Source organism: Calliphora vicina, chromosome 1, assembly GCF_958450345.1.
Source record: "Calliphora vicina chromosome 1, idCalVici1.1, whole genome shotgun sequence".
Taxonomy (NCBI): domain Eukaryota; kingdom Metazoa; phylum Arthropoda; class Insecta; order Diptera; family Calliphoridae; genus Calliphora; species Calliphora vicina.
The window spans coordinates 146,721,678-146,741,602 of NC_088780.1; the positions used below are offsets into that span (position 1 = coordinate 146,721,678).

Below are 19,925 nucleotides of genomic sequence, written 5' to 3' on the forward strand. Positions count from 1 at the left end.
ATTCTATGTCTTCTTCGTGGTAGTCGTCTGTCTCAAATGTCAATGTGGTTTCCTTGTCAATTGGTGTCACTGAAAGTGTTTCATTTGTCATTGTCGCCATCATTATTGTTAAAGTTAAAAGAAAATTTATATTGTGTATCATAATTTTTTTGTACGTTCAATCAATATTGTTGTTTTTGTTGTTGTCTATGTTAAAGAAAAATGTTGCATATCAGTAGGAGAAACAATTTTGAAGAAACTGACAAAGTTAAGAGATAGAACAAACAATTTAAATGTGGAGCGTAACTATGGGTCATGTTTTTTCCCAGATGAAAACCACACACGTTAGAATTTTAGTTTGCAAATCATTCAATGAATCTCCACAATTCGAATGCTTGAGATACATTATTTTTAAAATAACCATAGCCGGACAAAACTCGGTTTAGTACCATAACCAATCGCGTATTATAAATTTTAGATTTTAATTATTGAAAACACCACAGCTCAGACTGAAATCTATAATATAAAACCAAAAGGTCAAACCTAAAAACATATAAATCTTAAAGAAAAAGTGTACCAAAACTATAAACTCAAATAATTATCACATATTAAAACGCCAATGAATAAACATGATACTAGTGCCACAGATAACGAAACAAACTCCAACACAACCACCACCAACAGCAGTAGCAGCGGCAACCAAAAAGACCATAACAATAAAACACAAACAATAGAGGCAGAAGAAGCTGCCACTGAAACAGAAATCAACCACAATCAAAGTGAATTACAGCAAAAAGATGCTGAAACTGTAGAAGATCTTGTCACATATAGGAACCAACAACAACCGTTAATGCAAAACATGCAAAAGTCACAGGCCCAACAGCAGCAACAAATGCGGGATGCCAATCAACAGCATCAACAGCAACCCTATCAAATGGTATACCCCCAAATGGCCACGGTAATGTCTTCCAGCAAAGCTGAAACCAAAGCAGGCTTAAGATCACCCATCTCCTCACCCTTGGCTTTGCGCAAGAATAGAGGTTTACCACCGGTAAGTCCAAAATCTACACCACCTTTGCCCAGAAAACATTATCCCTTGGCCTACAATGCCACCTCCGCGGGCAACAATACAACTACGCCTATAACGATACCGGCGGTGCCACCTAGAATGATGGCAGCTGCAGCAGCCTCAAGTCCAGCCTCCAGCTTATCATTGTCTTCCTCAACATCATCACCCTCTTCATCGCCGCCACCACCTCCCTTACCTTCCAGGGCACCGAAACTATCATCGAGCAGCAATATCCATAGATTATTAAATGAAGTCTCTGCCACAAAACCACAAAAAGCTCAAATATCTTCCTCTCCCAAAACAGCTCAGCCGGAGAACCCAAGTCATCAAATAAATAAAATCGATTTGGATAAGTTATTAGCCCAGCAAAAGAAATTGGAGGAGAAAACAGCTGCTGTCCAGGCCTCCTCAAAGATGGATGCCTCGTTTTATGATGCCGAAATTGAAATGATGAATAAATACTTAAAAAGTTTACCCGACTACAGTGAATTGGATCGGAAATTGCACCAGGAATTTCAAGAGTGTGAGGATTTATATGATAAACTCAAAAAGAGGCAGGCTCCTCTAAGTAAATCGAACTCTCAGCAAAGTGTCTTAGGTGAGGGACAAACCAAAAACATATTACAACCTCAGGAACTTATGGCGAATAATAATGGTCTGAGCAAGTCATCTTCTACTAACTTTCAACTTTCTTCCAATGTGGCCAATCAAAATCGCATACAATATCCCTCCATATTCCAACAGAAACCCAAATTGCAAAGGAGCATTTCAAGTTCCAATATGCCATATACAGGCTCATCAATGCAGCAGACCTCACCGGCTTTGCAGCGAAGTCTCTATTACGATAATCATCAGCCCTTGACAGAGGAAAAGAATTCCTCACTCAATGGCTCGAATATGTCTTTAAACAAGCAAATGCTAAATGAATTTTGGACGGACAATCTGGCACAAAATCAAAAGCGACAAACACCCAAACGCACCTTATGGAATTTTGACAAAATTTGTAATCCCACGGTGGGAGCTCCCTTAAAAGTTGATGCTCAAACGGCCAAAAAATTGGCCATATTTGATCCCACTGTGGCAGAAGCGGCTCAAAAAGAATTACACAAACAACCCAATAAGTTGCAGAAAAATGCTTCACTTTCTCATCTGGATATGAAAGTACGGCAGGCAGTAACCAAAGAAGATCTCTATAAACTAATATGTAATGAACCATCCTCACCTAAAGCTACAGAAACCACAAACTCTGCTAATTTTGTTAGTAAAGTACCTCTCAAAGTGGCAGCCGTCCCATTAACACCTCTAAATAAAAGTGTTTCAATGACCCATGTGCCTCAGGCAGTGGCTCAAACTCCCTTTAACAACTCCTCTACAAATGCACCCTTTAACAGTAATCTGCGTAGATCTACCAGTAAAACGCATATACCTTGTTATATGAAACATTTGCCTTCTCTCAGTCGCAGTACCTCAAATAGTGCCATACTATTGCCACCCGATCCCAAACCTTCGAATGAAGGCAATCATGTTATTAATAGATCTTCATTAAAACCAATTAATCAGCCTCTAATAAACAACTCATTGACAATGTCTGCGTCATGTTATGACACAACGACATCGTCGTCGTCGTCACCGAAAACGAATGAGACATCTTCAGTCAATCCACTGAGAGGTCTATTAAAAAGTCTCTCAAGTTCAAATGTCTATGGAACTCCTAAATATAGTCCATTTTATGCCAGTAAACAGCAGCAGCAGACGGCAACGCAATTAGCAGCACACGCCAGTGAATCATCACAGCCCATAAAGCAACCAGTACAAATGACAACTTCTTTGGTGGCAAATGTTGCAGCAACATCAAATGCCAATGAAATGAAGGGTACCACAGCTTTAAATGATGAAATCATGATGCTGAGACAGCAACAACAACAATATCAACAGCAAGAACAGAAACACAAACAAAAACTTAAGCAGTCTCTAAACATAAATGTTGCCAACAACAATGTGGCCAAGACAAATATAATAGACTCGCCATCGTTAGAACGTAAATCGGAAAAAAGTAATAGTACTATAAGTACGAGTAGTGTTACAGTTACAAACTGTTGCACCACCCACTTGCCGCAATTAACCAAACTGACCTCATCTTTTCATATACCAGCCACTCAAGAGAAAACCCATGCTGTAAATGCCCATAATGCACAGGGTGTAAGTTGTATTGGTGGTGATGGTCAAGGAGAACATTTACCAAGAGTGGGTCAACATTACAAGATCTCAAAAACTCAAAGTGCTGCCAATTTAGAATTGTCAAAGCGTCAAAAAGACGCCGATAACAAAATAGAAAAATGTTTCAATGATATTATGAAAAAATCTCAACAGAAACCGTTGTCAACAACAACAACGGCCTCAGCCACAACGTCAGCATTAACAACAACGACAAATACAACAAGCAGCACATCTGCAGCGATGTCATCACCAACAATAGCACATAATTTAAATGGCGAAAAAGTGAATACTAAACCAGAGCCAATAAATAATGATAACATCACCTCTTCGTTGTCGAATCTTCAAAGCACAGCAACAACAAACCACAAGGTTAGTGATATTTTAACCTCTCAACCGTTAACATCAACAACAACAGCAACAACATCCGGCAACATTAACAAGAACTCATCGCAAATCCCGGTGGCCACTACGAATTTAACACAAATTCCCACAAAGAAAAGTTATCCTATCGGCAAATCGAATTCGACATCTCAAATACCCATGGCGAGTTTTCAAAGGCCACAGGTCATGCAAACAATACCTCAGCAACATGTTGCCGAAACTAATAATGCGGCCAATGTACAGCCAAATTATCCACAGCAAAAGAAAACGTTTTTAAATTGGACCTCGTTTGCTTGTAATACCAATGATCCCAACTATCAGCAACCACCCAGATTGCAGCAATCGGGATCTGTCAACAATGTGGCCAGGAAAATGCAACATTTTCAACCTTTGCAGCAACAAAGCAATTTGTCTACATTTAAACCGGACTTTTTGCAAAAGAATCCCAATAAAGAGAATAAATTTCAAATGCAGCTGCAACAACAACAACAATTGTTTAATAATCAGCAACAGTGTTTGGTGGGACAACAACAACAGCAGCAGCCTTCAGCTTTTGTTTATCAGCCACGTACGAAAAATTCTTTAACCCATTCGGCCTCATTTTCGGCCGTACAAAAACCCATTGCCTTGCAAATGCATTTGGGCCAACCACCTGCAACAATGGAGCAACAAAACAAACCCCAATACATGGTTAATAACTTTGGCAACATGATGCCGCAACATCATGTCAGACAACATCAACAGGAACGTAAAATTTTGCAAACATTTGATCCCTTCTACACCAACAAATCAATGGAGCAAAAATTCTATCCACACAAACCCAGTCAACAGAATACACAGCAAAATGTTGCAGCTGCTGCTGGTGGTGCAGGGTTTAATCGTTATCAGCAACAATTTATACCTATATTGCAACATCAACAACAACAACAAGCCAAACACAATCCATTAATGCAATCGGCTTCAGCTTCGGCTCTAAATTTCTACCAATCTCAGCAACAACAATCTCAGCAACAAATAAACAGCAACACCACGCAAGTATTTCATCAACCCTTAATGTATCAGCAACATGTGTCGCATCAGCCACAAGTACACCAGCAACAACCACAACAAACACAACATCCTTTGCAACAAAGCAATTCTATGATTTTGAATCATACAAAGACCACCAATCAAATGTCCAAATCCGCCCTAGGACTCCACTTTGTTGAGGTAGATTCTTGAAAATTTTTCAAATACAAAATTGTTCATCTTGTGTGTCAAATGCTTTTTCTCTGTTGTATTCGTTAGATTGAACTTGTGCTCTTTGTGTATGTGTGTGTGCGTGCCTGTTTCTTAGCTGTGGCTGCAACAACTTGCAACTTGTTTTACTACTAAACAAACTATTAAGGTGCATGCATGTTTTTTTCTAACAATTTTTGTATATAAATTTAAACAATTTACTAAAAACATTTCTATTAACAATTATTTTGAAATGCATTCTGAAGTTAATTAAAAGGTTTTTGAACCTTTTGTGCAAAATTTATTTATTCAGCTTTACCTTTTAGTGCTCGACACCTGATGGTGTTGAAATTATATTTCAATTTAATTTTATTATTATTATTATTTTTGTTTAACAACTTCTTGGCTACCGTCTTGGCATATTTAATTATGTGTGATGAGTATTTTGGGGGAGTTTGATTTGAGTGATTTATTTCAATTTGTGTCATGTTTTCATATTAATTTTATAATTGTTATGATTCAATTTATTTGTTTAATAGCAAATCATAATAATTATTAACACCATTTTAGTAAATCAGTTTTTTTTAATAAACGTTTTTTGAATTATTAATTATGTTTTCTTCTTAATTTTTGCCAGGGTTTTTCTAGCTGCGTTAAATGCAAATATTTTAATGTTCATTGAACTGATTGAATATTGTTTTTGTTTCGTTATATTTGCGGCACTTTAGGATTTACTGAGTGAAATTCCAAAATGTATTTGAAATACATAAATTTTAATTCTTTTAATGTCTATTTGTGGAAATAGGTTTTTTTTTGTGGAAAAATATAAAAACAAATTGCGTTGCAATTATTTCATTTAAATTTGTTGGGGAAAAAACTGTTCTGTTATGGTATTGCAGTGAATATTTAACAAGTTCTATTTGGCTGTGCCGAGTATTGTATATCCACCATCAATATGTAGTTTTCGCCTTATATGGGTCCAAACTGTAAAGAATTTCATAGAGTGATTAATTTAAATTGTATATAAATTAATTATTGACAATAAAATATTTTTCTGATATAGTGGTTATATGGGTGTTAGGACCGATCCTCACAAAAGTTGGTAGAAAGAGTTAGGTTCATAAAAAGCTTGTTTATGTCCAATTTCATTGTATGGAGACTTTACAGTATAATTTCAGAGTACTTAGAACTAATTTGTGCAAAATTGTATCAGATTGCCAAATATTCAATATTTATGACTGCTTAAATAGTATTCCTGGGCACATTTGTATTGGAATTAGGTGAAATCATAAACCGATATTGCCCATTTTCAATGCCAAACAAATCTTATTAACAATTTCAGGCAGTTTGCTCCTTTCTTTCGCCGTGTTTTCAACAGACAAACGGACGGACATATGTAGCTAGCCAGATATACCAATTTGTGATGTGTTCCAAACGGAATGACAAAATCAATATACCCCTCACCTTTGTAAAGAGTTTAATTTTGTTTCGCAAATTAAATAGTACTTCTATAAATATCAATTAAAATATTATTCCTCTCTTAAATTAACTAAAAATTACACATAGCTAGTCAGCACATATCAGAGATAAATTAGATGTATATTTCAATAATTTTGTTATGTTATGATTATGGGCCAATGACTTTAATTAATATAATAACTAACATTACTTTACATTCTGATACATCAAAAATAATTTACAAAATAAGCTTCTGCTGAAATTTTTTACAAGTTCACCACCGTGGCGCATGATTAATAATAATTTTAATTATCCACCCCCACGTATGATTGTTATAATTACAAAATGAATATTAAACATACGCCTCGGTTCACATTACTTAAAATATTTCAAAATAAACGAAAGAAAATGTCTCACATGTCTTAAAATTTATAAAAATTTCAAAATTAATATTGAAATTTACCATAAATTTTAGTAAAATTTTATCTGTTGAAACACTTAAACAAACCGTATGATTAATATTGAATTTACAACAACCATGTACAAAAAAAAATGAACAACATGACGTATAATTTAGGTTCATTTTAATTAATTATAAAAATAAATTTCTTTTACAAAATATTGTTTTTTATTTCTATATTTACCTCAATTTTCTTTAATTTTTTTTTGTGTGTGGTTTTCCTCATTTTGAGTCATAATAACCAACCACTTGCTTTAATTTTCGCATCAACAGCACAACAACACAATTTCTGCAACAAAGCTGCAACATACATGATTTTTACAAAAATAACCAAAATAGTATTCCTTGTACATTAAATTAGACACATGTGTCTAATTTAGCCACTATTATGACCAATTTTGTAAAATTGTACTGAAGAAAAACACACTGGCGGCAGGCAATGTTAATGTAAACATTTTATTTTTTTCTTTTAAATTTTTATTTCTGGCTTCAGCTTATTTTCAAAACACTTGATTTTTTTCCTTCTTTTATTTGCTTAATTTTTTACATTTTGTTTTTCCTAAAAGAAAATTGAAAATAATGTAAATAATTGAAACTAAAAGACGCAAAAAGCGAAGTTCATTTTTGGATTCAATTTATAAATCCCCAATCATTTGCTGTTTTTACAAAATTATATTATTTCAATATACATATATGTAGTTGTTTTCATCTTTCTTTTGTATATGTGAGTGTGTTTTTGTGTGAAAATCATGAGATTAGTCATTTAGAAAAACTATAATTGTGGTTATATTTTCTTTAATTTTATAGTTTTTGTAAATGATAATTTTCGTTTAGGAGAAAAATTATGATGATTTTGTTATTTGGCTAAAAATTTTATATTTGTTTTACACATAGTGCTAAAAGTTTGTTTCATCGTTGATGCTGGTAGTAAAAACAAAATTGAGTTGATGATGTTTTCAAAATTTAAATAGAATATTAAGAGATTTTTTTATATTTTCAAAGGTTGGTGATTGACACTTAAAAGTGCTATTCAAATAGGTGCTAAATTAAATAGTGAAATGAATTTTAAAATAAATTTAGTTAGACCAAATGATGTAGATAAAAACATATTATTCCAATGTTCCAATTCGATTTCTTTATATTTGTCAATATTCTTCAAAACATTGGCTTTATATTCATTTAAACTCATCATATTTTACGGCGAAATACTCATCGCAGGCCAATAACATTATTTTCAAAATCAGATTTATCATTTTATAAAAGAAAGTTTTAAGAAGAAGAAAACATCTTGTTTGTTAGACTCCACTGAGAACATGAAATTAGTTTTGTTCATATAACATCTTTATATTTAATTTATAATAAAACATTTATTTATATTATTTAAATTTACACCAACCAACAATAACTAACCTTTACACGCAAATCTCTACAAACAAATAGAAATTGAAACAAAAATTAAAGTCTACTTTTAGGCGGCAATAAAATATATTTAAATTAAATTAAAAGAGAAAGATTAATATAATAATAAACATTTCTACATGTATAAACAAATTAATTGAGTAAATGTTTACTCATATAAATAGGAAATACTTAAGATTATTTATATTTCATTCATTCAATTATTACCTACATTGTAAATTCTCAATTATGTTTGTGTTCAAACAAAATTGAAAAAAAACCAATTGAGGTTAATTACGTTTTGTCTTAAACGATTGCATGTATTTTATTGTTGTTTTGCATTTATTCAAAACAAAATTATTGTAACCATTTTTTGTTTGTTGATGTTCGGCATTGTTGGTATTAAAAGTGTCATTATAATTCATCATAAATTTTGAAATACATAAAAGTTGCACTTTTGCCTCGCAACACAAACTCATCAATCATGTCCAAATGATGATTGCAGTTCTTGTTTCTTAACGAATTTCTAAGAAAATGTTAATGTTTCTTTTTCTGTTTTTTTGGGGGGAATTTTTATCACCAACATGTGTTAAAAATTTGATTTTCTTTTTTCAATTTCCATGTCAATAAAAAAGTAAAATTTTATTTTTAAATTCCTGGAAAACACGTACTTATGACAGCGAAAAACAATAATAATGTTAAATTTGATGAGATTTTCCGGTTAGAAATTTGTTTTGTTAAACGTTTGCTTATTGTACAAACTAGCTAAGTCCATATTTTGTACTGGGGAGACCAACAATGTTCCAAAATGTTTTGAATTAAATATTTTTAAAAACTTTGCGTATTGTATTCAAAACTTTAATATCCTACTAGATACGATGTACCAATCCATCTCTTCTTTGGTAAAATTGAGCTGGATTAGAGATATGTACTTCGAAAAGATTTTTGGATATACTACATACATATGACTAATAAGAACTCCACCTTCTCTTTTCAAAATCATCCGCAATACAATTATTAGTAACGGTTTCATTTGCACAAACCTGTGAATGTTAAATGTCTCGGTTTTTTTAAAAAAAAAGAATTTTATAATTTTGAATACGCCTCTGCTTCTAATTTCTAATTTATTTGTTTAGTTGTGAAAATTATTTAAAAAAACATTTCTAAACAATCGTCTGTTTTATTCGGGGATATTAAGTGTTTTATGCCAAAAGATTTTCTTGTATACATTGAACAGATTTTTTTCAACACACACATAGATATATAGTGTATTTTAAATAAATATTGTATATTAACCCATTATCAACGTCAAATTCTTTTAAAAGCCACACATTTTTCATTCAAAACCAATTATAAGTGTGAGCATTCATATTTCTCAATTTATTGGCCAGGCAACAGGTCAAGGCAGTTCTTTTGTTCAATAAACCGGATGTAAGTTTCATTCAAATACAATGTATTTTTTGCTCCATTAACTGAAAATAGATTTTGTTGCAGCAACACGTGCACTTGTTTACGTTGTATGCTTTGTGTGTTGGGAACTTGTTTGGTTTTGATTGTAATTTGCAATTATATTTTAGTAAATAACAACAAAAAAGGCACACAACTTGTGGCAAATATTTTCTTAATGTTACAATTAATCAGCACGTAATAATGGCTTTAGAATTTTATTTTCTTTTGGAGAGAAGTTCCTGGGAGGTTGAGAGGTCATTGTTTTGTAGTGAATTTAAAAACGTTAACAATTAAATGAGAGAGTTTTTATTTACGAAAACGAATGATTACTGCAAGTGAAAGATTTTCAAATAATTTGAAATGCCTAATAATTTTCCTGAGACTAAATTTTATATTTTTTATGTTTAAATAAAAAGGATGAAAACCTTTATATATTAATCGAAAAATCTGGTATCATTCAAGAATCCTTCAAATGTATAAGAGCTTGATCTGCTACCATTGAAATAGTTTAGTTCCAAGGAGAGAATAAAGCGAAATTGTAGATTATATTGGAGTTTAAAAGTGTGTTGAGTTTATGAATACGTTTTATTAGATCTGTGATCCATATTTTGATGTGTTACAAATAGTATAAAGAAATCATGATACCAACAATATTTTAGCCCAGTACATACTTTTTTTTAATAAGATTAAACAAATACATTATAACATAATATAAAATAAGGAACCCTTAAATATTTGTTTACAAACTTACAATTTGTTGAACTTTAACAGAAAACATTTTTTAAAGAATGTTTAAATTTATTTGCTCTTGTTTCTAAAATTAATTTTCACCTTTAACTTTTGCTGCTGAAACTCTTAAATGAAAATAAATACTCACAGTTTTTGAACAAGCTAACATGACCTTGTTATCGAAAATCTAAAATGAACAAACTCTTAATAAATCAAAAGAATAAATAAATAACAAGGCTCTTAAGAAAATATTGCCTATAAAGAGATTTTTCCCCAAATCAATTTGTTTTAAAATGTTACTGTGATGAAATAAATGAAGCTCATGAGATTTTAAAGAGTTTATTTTCGATAATTTTCGAAGAGCTCACTCATTGTGCTTTTGAATTTTCTTTTTTTGAAAATGAAAACAATTTTGCTCGAATTAAAGAAAAATAAAAACAATGTATTTTCTTGGCTGAGAGTGTAAATTTTGGTTCTTGCTGCTGTATTTTGCCAATTTATAAATTTTGAAAACAGAAACAAATATTTTTGGTTTTATTTTAGTATTGTGTAAAACGTGTCTAACTTCGTAAACGATATAAATTTTTGCGGTTTTATTAAAATTTAAAAAAAAAAAAAATAATTTTTACAAAAAAACTAGCAAAATTTGATATTAAATAAAATCTAGAAAAGAGAATTATTATTCCAAATATTATTATACGAAATACTTGAGTAACAAAAAAATATTAAAAAAATTCTAAAATTTATATTATTATATGCAAGGCGGAAATTATGTCGTGTCAGTTTTGTGTGTAATCAAATGCAAATATAAAATATTTTGACAACCATAATACCAAAAAGTTGAAAAAAACAATGTGAAAAAATGCAATTTAAATTGTTGAAATAGTGAATCATAGCTTTTTTATATAAAGAATTGTAATAACAACAAAACAAACAAAAATTCTGGGTTTCAAAAATGTTTTCTTTAACTGTTTCATATCAATTATCAAATTTTTAAACAAATTGCTAAAGATTTTCTTTATTAAAATATCTTAATCTATATTGTTTTTCCAATATTATTTATTATTAAACATTTTTGATTGTTAAAAGTTAATAAAGTATTTTAGTTTATTTGAAAACAATTGACGCAAAAGATTAGCCAACTACAGCAACAACAACAACAACAAAAATCAAAATAGAAACCAACAAAAATAAATACATTTAACAAAACATGAAATACAAAAAAAAAATAATACGAAGCAGCTATTTTTGTCATTAAGAAATACCCTCTAAATTGAAATAAAATCATAAGAATTATAAAAATTTTTCATTTAAGACATCTTTTTGTTTCGATTTGTTTGGTTTTTATATATTTTTTTTTTTGTTTTAATATTTCAAATGACAAATTTATTTTAATTTTTTTTCTGTTGCTGCCTTCATTTCGTAATATTTATTTATGTTTCTTCTCAAGATATCTGTTTGAATAAAAACACAAAATATTAAAATATTAAAAAAATATAAAAATTTCGTACTACAAATTATTTGAATTTGAAGCCAAAAAAATTAAGGAAATATTTTCTCAAATGTATAGAAAAAAGAATACAGTTGAGGATGGCATTCATTGGACAATTGGAAATTGAAATCGTGTGAAAAATCACTTTATTACACACAATAACCCTTTAAAAGCTTAAAATGCCCGGTAAAACGATATATAGATTCAAAAGAATATCTACTAGAACTAGAATTCTTTTCATACGAAATTATACGACCACATAAATAGTTTAAGGCGAATGTATTCGTCAAAACTTTGCATGAATAATCTCGTTGAAATGCGTTGGCTTGCGAAAATCTGACATTTAAAAGTACAGAATACCTGAAAAAAGTTAATTAATTGCTTAACTCTTCCAGCCACGCTTCTTAGTTTATTATAAAAGTAAGAAAATATACATCAAAACATAAAAAACCACCCCATTCCAAGTTTTTTATGGAGTAGGGTGGTTAGTTTACTAACCAACGTGGCGGTTGGCATTAAAAATAACTATGACATCGAATATTTTTGACAAAATTTTCTTACCAAACAAACGAAATAGCAAAGTAACACTGAATTCGATGAACAATAAACAGTCTGTGCTTTTTTATATTGAATGCTTAAAAAATCTGCGGTTTACAATATTTTCAAATTAATCTAACCAGACGGCAAAGTTTTGCAAAACAACATAAACGATAACTTCAAAAAATATAATTGTTTAGCAAAATGCCAATAAACTATGTTTTAAGGACTATAGAAAAGGTGGTTAGTAAAGTGACCACTAAACCTCAAAGAGTTAAATCTTGAATCACAGAAATTTTATATGACGTATATATTTGTCAATCCCTTGTACTTAAATCTAGCATGTTAAATGTCTTTTCTGGTCTTCGATGATGTACTAAACCTTTGTAAATTCAATAAACGGTTAATCAACAAAATTTCAATCCTGGGGCAACAATTTCACACATTTATTTTAGCACCTATGAAAAAAAATAAAGTATGCTTTCCTAACAGAAGATGTGATTTTCCCACTTGGAAGCAGATTTGATCATTTATTCCCTTACATTACTGCTTCCAAGCGTATTTTTGCTTTTTGTCCTTCTAATTTTTTTTACTGGGAGGAACCATATAGAAAAACACTTCTGTTCAAAATGAAGATACAAGATGGTATCAAACAAATTTTGTCATACTGATCGAAAATTTAGATCATTAAATTATTTCGAAAATACATAGGCCGTACAAATGAAATTTTTTGTTTAAAATCAAAAATGTTTAATGCATTCGATTAAATAAATAACAGAGAATTAATCAGAAAAATAAGAATTTATTTTCGCTGCTATTCTAATAACACTGACCCTTTACTGTATTTCCCTTCAGTGTAGTTAATGTATTATTTCATATATTAAACAAAAGCAAACAAGAAAATGTTTGTGATTTTTTTCATTTGACAATTTTTTGTGTTTTAATTATTTGTTTTACAGAAAATTTTACTTCCTAAAATTATATGTCTGTATATAATATTTATATGGGTAGACATCACACCATTTAATTGGTATTTAATTTTTCACATATTATTTATTGCAGACAGTTTTGTTTATTTATTTATTTAAAATTTTAACCCAATAATTTTCAATGTCAACATTGGTTGTCGTTATAAACCAAATAACCAAAGATTTCGTCATCAATCACTTTTTGCTACGAATTCAGTAAATTTTAGCGTTAAAAACTGTCTTGTTTAATTTTCATTTCATCTTGCTTAATGATGACAAATGATAATCAATTTTAATGATATGTTAGATAAATGGTATAGATTAAGAAAGATTAAACTGAAATTAATGCCAAAAAATAAGTACTTCAGGTTTTTTAAAAAATTAATAAATTTTATTTAAAAAACTTTGGAAAATTTCAAAAGTATCACATGTAAAATATTCTCCTTAGATTTCATTAGTCATATTAATTATTTAATTTATTGATAGTTTCCCCTTTTCGAAGTGTTAATTTCCTAAATATATGTTTGTATTTTTCCTCCAGTCTAGCTGACCTTCAACCGAATAAATCTTTCGTTAAATTGTTTAGGAACTTCCTAATAAGACCGCATAACAAAATAAACATTTACACTTTACATTAGAGATCTGTTAAAGATATTTGTGTTTTCTCTTCATTACAATTTGGCTAAAAATCTAAAAATCAAATTTATGAAATCATGAAAAAATACCCAAAGATTTTTGTTTTTATGAAAAAATATATTCAAAAATCTTTCAATTCATTCATATACCCACAGAAAATAATAAGTAAACCAATAATAATAATCATTAAGCAATTGTTAACAGAAAATTAAAGCAAAATTTATTTATATATTTAGAAAAAATAAAAATAAATAAATAATAAAAAAAAGTACTAACGTACAAGTGCTGCACGTCTTTATGAAACTAAACAAAAAATTATAATAAAGCTATATTGTTAATATAAACAAATATTATAGATTCATCATAATAAGAAATAAACAAATCGTATAAAAAAATATATGTTATTTTTATAACAAAAAAATTTTTCCTTTTTTATAAAATTTTTTATTACGAGTTTACTTGTCATAAACACAATAATAATGTTAAATGAACAACTTTTTAATAGCTTTTCATAAGATTTATTTCTTCCGCAAAGATAAATCTTTTCAAAAATTATGTATTAATATTCTGGACTTTTTCAATACAATCTCTCTTGATTAAAATCGAGCTAAAATATAACTTCCAAAGAAGCGAAAAAGGAAGTAGAATTAACAATAAGGAATCGGCTAAAAGTAGCATCATAAAACCAATTATTATAAGTTTCTCAATGTATGCTTGTTTATATTTTACGATTCTTGTTCATTCAATCAGAAGTTGTTATCTTTATGTAATTAAAGAATATAATAAAATGCTTTTCATGGACTAAATACCTGATTCAATAGCTTAGACGAAAACAGTCAACTATTGTTTTAAAACTGAGTGATTTTCATGTAAATTTGATTGCCAAACTTTTCGTACAAGCTGTGCTACTGTATCAGGCCCTGATTCTTTGTTCGGAATAAAGAATCAGAGTTAAGTTTATTTATTGAAGTCGTGAAAGTTTTTGCTTCCTAATCACTGAAAATTATGCACTTGCACAGTGGTCAGCACAACGAGAACTTGTTGAGTACTTCATGAGCTTGTGAAATTTTTCAAAAACATTGAAAATATTCCTTCCCCGTTGAAAACATACATTTTTACTAAATATTGTCAAATGCGATATGATTTATTTATTTGGTTGTATCGAATTTTAGGTATACACCACCTAAACCTAGAATTACACAAATTAAGATCGTCTCCAATTTGAAGCTTTTTTCTTTAGAAATGTTGCAAAACCAATAACAATTGTACATAGCTACAACATCGGTTAACTATGCACACATTATAACAACAAACTAAGCTACCATGATAATATTTAAAATACTACTTACTTAAAACACATAAATTTTCCAAAGCTGTCTCACTTTATGCAGCATAACTATTTTTCTAATGCAACAATTTTGCTAATTTTTAATACCAAACTGCTTAGAGAAATAACAAACAAAGATAAAAATAATTATTTTCAAAAGGCAGAGAGTTTTATACAAACAGAAATATAGATAGCTAAATCCATAGAGCGGAAACACTCCTGTGACCTAACTCAGTTGTCAGAAACCTAAGTGGTGAAAATGTATTAGTAGAAAAAACTATGTGAATTTTGGAATATATATACGTTATGGGTAATAAGGAAAGAAACTCATAATTGAATCAAAACAAGATCCAAGATGTCTCTTAAAATCTTATCAAATTGCAAAAAATCTATTCGGAAATATATTCATTTAATTCCGGTATATTGTAATAGAAAGTTGAGCTCAACTTAAAAGTCAACTCAAAAGTAAATTTTTGTATTTTTCCGAAGTTTTTTTTTTAAAAAAAATATTGTTCCAAATTACTTCTCTTTGTGTTGGGAATAGTTTTATATGGACTATTTTGGAAATTGTTTAAAATATAAAGACTAGAGGCCAAAAAAATATGTCGCTTTTTGAGCGATAAAACTTGATTTGAAAAGTTATTCTAAATATTTAAAGGAAAATCAAAACATATTTGAGAATATAAATTTCAATCATCTCTTGCGCTTTACATTTACTATAAAACGAATAAAGACATTCTAAATGTCTAAAAATTCGGGGAAATTGTTTTACAAGAAATCAGCTGTATGACGTCTATATACATCTTAAGAGCTAAATATAATGATGCTTTTTATGACGGATATATAGTAAACGTCAAAGAAATGTTATGATGTTAAATGGTTAAGAATTTAAATGTTTTAGTCATATTAAAAGAATCGAATTTGAAAAAATAAAAACATTTTTGAAATCAGTGATATATAATTAGTATACGTTAAAAATGTCTAAAAAGGCCAAGAAATTTTTTCTGAACTAAGTATCAAAAGAAATATTTTGTATGTAAGAGCTAAATATAGTGAAACTTTTCACCACAAATATATACTCATAGAAATAATACTAGTAAATTGTTAGATTTTGTTAGTTTTTATTATATTCTACAATACATTAAAATATGAAACAGTTAAAACATTTTTGAAAATCCTTTAACATTTTCTAAAAACACCTAATTATTTAAAATGTTTAAAAAATATGTCATATCAATTTATTTCACATTTCATTAAAAAGAACCTGCAGTTTAGTTTTAAATATAATTTTAAAAAAATAATAAATATGTGAATAAAATGCAAATTTTGAGTTGAATTTCAATTACAAACAAAAAAGACAGAAACGGGAGAGAGAGAAGAGAGTTTTCTGTTTATAAATATAGAAACAAACAAATAAACAAAATCAAACAAATAACAATATGGCTACAACATTTTTGAATCGTTTTCAACGGGATAAAAGTGAAAAACATCCTCTCTTAAATAAAGATCAACAGCCACAACCAAAGCGTACCACGGATTTAGTAGCGGATACCGGAAATCAACAAGCCCAACAAAATGAAGAGAATCGCAATGGCGAAGAAGAGAACAACACAAATCCAAAACAAAGAAGGCGCAGATCATATGTTTTTGCCACTCTCAAAGATGTTATAGCTTTGGCAAATAATGAAGATGCTGCAGCCCCAGCAGCACCCACCAACAGTAGCGGCACTAGCAGCAGCTGTAGTAATAATAAAAATAAAAATAATGAGGCAAAACAAAATGAAGAAAATGATCTACAGAAAAAAGAAATAAAGAAGGATAAAACAGAAACAGGGGAGGAAACTAACAAACAAACGGAGCAAACGTCGCCGACGCAGCAGCCACAACAGAATCAACAACCTAGACAACAGAGACGTTATATGCGTAGTGCTACGGCGGCTAGTGTAACACAGTTGTTGTCGGATGGTTGTAATAATCTGTTGCAAAGATTTCGTCGTAATCCGAGCGAACGACCTGAACAAAAATCTCATATACAGCCACAACAACAACAGCAACAACTACGCGAACGGGAACGTGAACGCGAAAAACAGCAACAACAGAAATCAATTCGGTAAATGTTGCTTAAACAAATCAAACGGAAATTTATATTTGAACACAATTTAATAATAAAAGAAAAACTCGGTCAATTTATAAAAAAAATATTGAAAAAAATAACTAAATTAAATAAAAATATTCCTAAATAATACAATCACTATTATTGAATTAAAATATCAAGTGTTTCTTATAATATTAAAAATTAAGTGCGTCATTAGTTGCAAGTAATTTGTGGTTAATTATGTAAAAAACTCAATCTAAAATGTAAAGTTTATATACAAATTTTAACAACAAATATTCAAAGAAAATAATGAAAATTCTAGTAAATTTATATAAAATTAAAAAAAAGAAAAACTGTTTGAAAACTATTCATCTTTCGAAACATGTGTTTTTGCATCGTAAAATTTATTTATGATGTTTATATTGTTTTATATATTGTATACACGATATTATTGTTATTGTGGTTATTGTCTCAGCTAAAAATAATTCTGTTCTTTTGGTTTTATTTTTATACAAATAATTAAATTTTTAAAGAATTTTTTTTTTGTTAAGGTGTTTCTTTATATTAAACATTTAATAAATAATAAATGTAGCATATGTGGTGTATGTTTTTATACTATATTTTTGCATCGCTAATTTAAAATTCAAGAAAAAAAAAACAAAGAAAATTTAAACAGTTCAAACAAATTATATAAAAACAAATCGGTCAGTTTGTTGTGTGTGTAGCGTAAATGCCGCTAATTTCAATACTTTAACAACAACAACAAAAGGAAAACAAAAATTTCTATTTTTAAATCAAACATTTAATTTTATTCTTCCCTCTAGAAATGAATACCAGAAACATAATTACATATATTTGGCCTACCAATAATACCAAATGTGTTTTTTTTTTTTACTTTGAAAGTGTCCTAATTAAAATAAGTGAAATCCCCAAAAATTCCCTTTTGTGTTAAATTTGCAAAGAATATTGAAAATTGTGTGTAAAATTAAATAAATCAAATTCGGTGCCAAGTCTTTAGATTTTAGAAAACATTTTATGCTTCAATTCCTTAATATTAGATAATTTTAAAGTATATCGGAACGTTTCCATAACCAATATTGTCTGATAAAATCAGTGATATGCTATATAATAAGCCTCATTATAAATTATTTTTGTTATTTTCAAAAACAGGAATTTTCTTTTTGAAATTTTTCCATTTCATTCAAGTTCTTGTTGTGTGTACGTAAATCTGTGGTTAGCATGACGTTATAGCCTGATCAGCTATTGATTGGCATCGTGTTGATTACGTGTAAACAATAGCATTAAAAAATATTAGAGTCGGACCTAGACTAGATATTTCATGCTAAAACCGAAATCGGAAATTTGTTCAAGAAATTATCAATTTCCGATCCATTCATATTCCAAACTTACTTCTTCTTTAAAATTTCATAATCTGGTGACGTTTTCTTTTCTGTCATAAATGATGCATTTATTCTGCTTTTTACCATTTTCTGTATTCTTTTCTAAAAAAATGTAGTTTGGTAAAGATATAACGTGTTCTTTTCAAATAATGTTGCCCTAAAACCCCGAAGATATGCTACACGTTTCACCCTCAATTTTATCAAAGGTTTAGAAATGCAACACGTTTTAAACAGCAAAATGTATAGTTTTACAACATTTAGAAGTGCAGAAAAGAAAATTGCATAAATGATTCTATTGTGATCGTTAAAAATGTAAAACATTATGAGAGTACAAATTATGTTGGCAACATTTTGTGTCAGAAAAGAAAACGCCATTAGTTTTTTCGGTATTCCGCTAAATTTTTTGCAAATACATACGCATATTTGGCCATGTTTGCATAATTCAGATCAATCTATCGATATCCATTTAATCTATATATTTCAGCAATATAATGCATTATTACGATTTTTCACTTAATTTGTTTTAAAATTATGCGGATATGAAATATTTTCGTTTGTAAACCGAATTGTTTACATTCTACAATCTATATCAATCCCGTATTTCCTTGTTTCATTGATTGATTGAATTTTGTTTCCTACACATCTGGTAACTTACACAGGTGGCATCATATTTAAAATATCTTCTCCCTCTCTCAGTAACATTTTCAAATTGGCTAGAGAACTTTAGTGAAATTCTTGAGTAAATTTTGCGTACATCGAAGAGATTTTTGCAATGCGCCATTCCAATTTAATATTGTCAGTAATTCGATTAAGAACTGATAACGAACTAATTAGTGCACATATAGTTTTAACCAATTTAAAGAAAAATTATTTTATTAATAACATTTTATATAGATTTATGTTTTATGAGAACAACATTTTACATCTTTAATATAGAAAAAATCACGGTAGAAGGTAATTTTTTATCGCAAAATATTCAATCAATATAAATGACAATTTAGTTTATTTTCAAAGTTTTTAGTTTATTAGCCACTTGTTTCCGCATTTCAATACAGCCCATTATTTTTCAACTGTCTACATCTGGACAGTTAAGTCAAAATTAGTTACATGTC

The 19,925-nt window shown here is 29.3% G+C and overlaps 2 protein-coding genes across 7 annotated transcripts in view; both read left to right on the top strand.

The window, feature by feature from the left end:
- The window catches only part of Doa (Darkener of apricot), a 165,437-nt gene that overhangs the window by 121,998 nt on the left and 23,514 nt on the right, over nt 1-19,925 (top strand). The window contains exon 1 of one of the 6 annotated variants that reach the window (XM_065516079.1): nt 505-4,855. The exons of 4 other annotated variants lie outside the window; for them this stretch is intronic. In XM_065516079.1, the coding sequence (XP_065372151.1) occupies nt 599-4,855 (4,257 nt within the window). In that variant the 5' untranslated portion in view covers nt 505-598. Of the gene's footprint in view, nt 1-504; nt 4,856-19,925 lie in introns of those variants that run through there. One more of the 6 variants, XM_065516080.1, reaches the window with a different exon arrangement.
- Nucleotides 16,704-17,517, top strand: LOC135964034 (transcription factor SPT20 homolog). Its single transcript, XM_065516086.1, has one exon. The coding sequence runs from the start codon at nt 16,758-16,760 to the stop codon at nt 17,430-17,432; it is 675 nt and encodes a 224-aa protein (XP_065372158.1). The 5' UTR covers nt 16,704-16,757; the 3' UTR covers nt 17,433-17,517.

Excerpts from the sequence above, each read along its gene's own strand:
- LOC135964034 (XM_065516086.1), top strand. The coding sequence starts at position 16,758 with ATGGCTACAACATTTTTGAATCGTTTTCAACGGGATAAAAGTGAAAAA.